The following is a 4,529-nucleotide window of genomic DNA, read 5'->3' as shown; positions in this document are numbered from 1 at the left end:
GTGTGGTACTAATGAATATGCCATTGGAATTTATCATTGCTTACCCCTCTGACGAGGTTGAGCGACATCCTCTTCCACCTTATCTATATCCTAGACCACAGGTTCTCAAAGTCGGTCCTCAGGACCCCACACAGTGCATGTTTTGCAGGTCTCCTCACAGAATCAAGTGAAATAATTTACTCCACCTGTGGATCTTTTAAAATGTGTCAGTCAGCAATAAATGCAAGTGTACACCTGTCGGGTGACCGGGAAAACATAAACTGTGTGAGGACCGAGTTTGTCCTAGACACTGTTGTTGGCAGCCTTCTGCTGCCAGCTAGGAGCCGCTGTGTCATGCATATGTGTGACAGCCTGTCATTACACTTTCCCCTAGGAGGCACTCAAGAATGCCTGGATGGCTTTGCTGAAGCCAGAAAGGCTGCTGCTGGGTCCACATGTCCAGCAATGGATATCATAAAGCTGTTGCCATGTTTAGATGGTCCTGTATAGACAGTACATTGATAAGTACAGTGGTAAGCTAAGATTACTTGAATTTGTTAAATACTGTAACGAGATCATAACACTTTTAGCAAGTGCTAAGTGATTCTTTTTTTGTTGTAAAACGGGGTCCATAGCCAAACCATACCAATTACGGTAACCATATATAAACTGTGACAAACACAAAAACTATTTTTATTTATATATTTTACTAGCCCATCAAAATGACCGAACAACATAACAGTATTGTCTGGGCCGGGGCCTGTGTGCAGCCTAATGGAGCAGCACTTGAATTGCTCAGTCGGGTGCCATATTGTGGCTATCGGCACGCATAACACTTGAATTCCTTCCATAGAGGTGAGGAGCGGCGTTAGCCTTTTAGTATATAGAATTTACACCACTAGACTACAGGAGACACCTTAGCCACTATTGTTAGTAGCACCGAACAGGTTTTGTGTTTAGGGTATTTTGTTCTTTTTCTTTCTTATTTTCAAATTCATTACCGCCAAAAAAGTATTTTCGCTATTGATATCTCTGTTGATTGCGGATATATTTATTTATTAACAGTTCCTTATATAGCGCAGCATATACCATTGCGATTTACAATAGGAGACAGTGATACAACAAACTGGGTATTTACAGACAGTCAAAGCAGGTATGAGGGCCCTGCACGCAATTTTACAAGCTATAGGGAAATAGGCATTGATACATGAGGATAGATGTTCTTTATTGCATTAATTCCACCAGAATGCAAAAGTTCATGGTGTGCTGTATGATACGGTGACCCAGCAGTTTGGCCATGGGTCAGGAGGATGAAAAATGTGAAAAATAAAGAGTGGATATGTGTGGACTGTACAGTGGGGATGTGACTAGATAGGAACAGTATATGATATAGAAACATCTATGGTATCCACTTCTGATGGTGGCATATCCCAATGGTGGAACCATTTTAATATACTTCACACTAGTTAGCAGAGTCATCCAAAGATTTAAAAATAAACAAAGGCATCATCAGTAAAGACAGAGTATTCAAGTGACAAAACCCATGTCGACCTTTTGACTGTCAAACTAGTCATTGTCGACCTAATACTTGTGTCGATCTTCCATCAATGTCGACCTATTAAAGGTGTCAATCTAGGCCAAGTCGACCTTCAGTGGTTGACGCACTGCATGTCGACCTTTAGTGTGTCGACCCAACGACTGCATACCCTCCAAATATTGGAAAAGGAGACTAAAAAGGGCCTTAGGAAAAATTGAAAAGAACCTATAACAACTATACACTTTTGCAATACTTCAACAATAGTGCGATGAAGCTTTGCTAAGATTTTTGTTATTAACAAAATAATTCAATCGTCTTTTTTGCGATCATCTGTATATGTTTTTATGTAATGTTTATATGTATCTAATTATGGTATAAACAATTTTTACTATTTGAAATTGTTATTTGTTGCATAGACAGCATTTTGCTATCTTATTAATTTTTGCTTTAATTTAAACATTAAATTAAATTGTACAACAATTATACATGTCTATATTCTACAGTACTGTATATCTGGACAACATGACCTTATGCCAAAATGTTGCTTAAAAATACTTTACCCACACAGGAAAGAATAGAATACAAGCAGCATTTATTTACATGGGGTCACTACTGGTGTTCAGGGCAGCCATATCTGTGATTCCATATGTGCTGACATTATAGAAATAATCCATACTGGAAATCATCATGGCGACATCAGGATCTGTATAGTCAGAAGAGAGGATATCACTGGGCAGTGTCTCCATCACAGATCCTGCAGGTGTGGGATTCCTAAGTCCTGGTGCTCTCTGCATCATACTGGGCAACCATTGTGGCTGCATTTGTCCCCAGATGATCTCACTCTTAGAAGGTGACATATACCATATCAGTGTCGGTTCCGGGAACTGAGCATGCTCAGACATTGGTTGGATATTGCTCCATTGGTTGTTGTATGATGCCTGCACCAATGAATTACATGAATAGTATGGTCTTGTATGAGGACTCTGGTGCCAGCCATAACTAGTGACTGGGTGTAAGGGCTCATAGTAACACAAAGAACCATGTTCGGGAACCTCTTGTGGCGATGGAGATCTTTCAGCATTTTGAGCAACATTTCCAGAGTTGTCATTTTGTCCACCCAAGACTTGTCCTGGGGAAAGACAAACTAGGGAAAAAGAAGAATGAGTGGAAGAAATACATATTTACAATTAAGTCAGCAGTTTTCTCATGTTGTCAGTTACAGTTTTAAAGCTCAAAGTAAAAAATAAGATAATTTCAACACACTAATTAGTGCAAAAAAATTATTTTAGTGGCCCACAGCCAATGGGGTATATACAAACCAAAGTAATGCAGTATTAGATTTCATAGTGACATTTACTCTTCTTTATTTCATTTAAGAAATACGTAGCCACATGCCTTCACCGTTTGCATCATACAGTGATCTGTGTGTGTCAGTCACTTTTCATGTGTACCAAAGAACTGACCATTGAACTGACACTAACAATTGATAAAGTGTTGATGATGATTATATTTCGGCACATCTGTGACTGAGTACACCAAGGTGTGTGGTCTGTAATTATAAGTCTCTCTATGGGAGTTTGATACAGGATGTTATGAGGTTTACATTTTCTCTTATAAAGTCTACTTGTAGGCCTATATGTACCATAATAACAGAGCAATATGTACAGTAATGGGACTTTTACTTTATCACATGCAAATGGTGACTAATTACACTTTAAGAATAAAAATCGTGTTTTCAAAAAAGGGTGCTGTCATTTACACACTTCCACCTAATCCGGCAATCTGCCACCATTATTTGTAAAGGTCACCAGACAGTTAAGCTAATGTATATATACTGTAGGGGCTAAAATACAGGACTATTGTATTTAACTATTATATCATTGTGATTGCTTATTCAAAACAAACTTCATAAATCATCTTTGCTGCTACTTTGTACTATATTTAGACAGGGCCGGCTCTACCATTAGGCAGCTTTCGGCAGCTGCCTAGGGCACCGGGATCTGGGGGGGGTGCCACCAATCTGCTTATCAAACAAATCAAAGATGTCTATGAGGATCCTTGTTTTACTTAATGCAGGTGGCGGGTGTGAAACTTCTAAGACCTCACCACCATACTTTCCCTTGAGGCATACTTCCCTACTTTGCTGGCCCTCCTCCTTGTACTCTGTTGTGGGTTGCAAAGGGGTCCTTCAGGGAAAGTAGGGGACTTGCCCACACTCCCCAGGGGCTGGGAGGACCTTAAGGCAAGTATGCCTTAAGGGGTTGGAAAGTAGGTATCAGTGGCAGTATTGGGGGGGGGGGGGGGGGGGGTAGGTTGAAGTTTTGCCTAGGGTGCTGAGAAATCTTACACCAGCCTTGTATTTAGATGGATTGATAGGTTGTTACATCAAAGATATTTGTACTGAATTTATCCCAATACCCTTTAACAATCTGACCAATAATACTGTTTTCCCATGTTTTGTGTATCTATTTCTAGCATTATTATTTGTTATTGGTGCATTCACAGCTTTAAAACTTACCATCTCCCTCAACATGTCTTTGGGATAAGGCACCATGAACATATTGGTACGTTGGAGCCTGATGGACTGGAAGAAAAGTACCAGGTTGGGAAACCACAAAAAAATGCATGGTAGCAATAATGTTCATAAATTGGACTCTGGAAAGGTCAACAGAACAGTTGGAAGAGGCTCAGACACAGGAGCTCCTCATAGATCGTCTCTGGCCTCTGCACTGGCAGAGTTCAACTGTCATTTCTATCACAGCATCTCCAGGTGCCTCATGCTCTGATTGGCTGATGCCAAGCAGCACAACCTGCACCAGACAGTGCCCCATATATCACAACTGCTGGATATTCAAATCATAACATGAGCTCCTTGATCACACCTGTACATGTATGGAGGAAGCAGCAGCATATTTGACTTAAAATGAGGAGATACGTCATTAATAGAGATACAGTGGAGCGAGCTAAAGAACCAACCAATCAGCTGCTGTAATTTTTCAAGCACAGCCTGTAA

General features: G+C 40.3%; 1 protein-coding gene across 1 annotated transcript; it reads right to left on the bottom strand.

Moving 5' to 3' along the window:
* Positions 1–2,112: 2,112 nt before the first annotated feature.
* Positions 2,113–4,281, bottom strand: LOC146058525 (uncharacterized). The gene is made up of 2 exons (XM_083170814.1): positions 4,035–4,281; positions 2,113–2,660 (listed from the first exon to the last, which is right to left on the bottom strand). Exons 1-2 carry the CDS (start codon positions 4,159–4,161, stop codon positions 2,113–2,115), a joined length of 675 nt encoding a protein of 224 aa, XP_083026940.1. The 5' UTR covers positions 4,162–4,281.
* Between the last annotated feature and the right edge of the window lie 248 nt (positions 4,282–4,529).

Source organism: Crinia signifera, chromosome 2 (assembly GCF_055691185.1).
Source record: "Crinia signifera chromosome 2, ASM5569118v1, whole genome shotgun sequence".
Classification (NCBI taxonomy): Eukaryota; Metazoa; Chordata; class Amphibia; order Anura; family Myobatrachidae; genus Crinia; species Crinia signifera.
This window is presented reverse-complemented; position numbering and strand designations above follow the sequence as displayed.

Bases quoted from the DNA above. Each gene is read 5' to 3' on its own strand.
- LOC146058525 (XM_083170814.1), bottom strand. From the start codon at position 4,161: ATGAACATTATTGCTACCATGCATTTTTTTGTGGTTTCCCAACCTGGT. The intron at 2,661-4,034 runs GTAAGTTTTAAA...CTTTTTCCCTAG, and splicing joins AAGACATGTTGAGGGAGATG to TTTGTCTTTCCCCAGGACAA.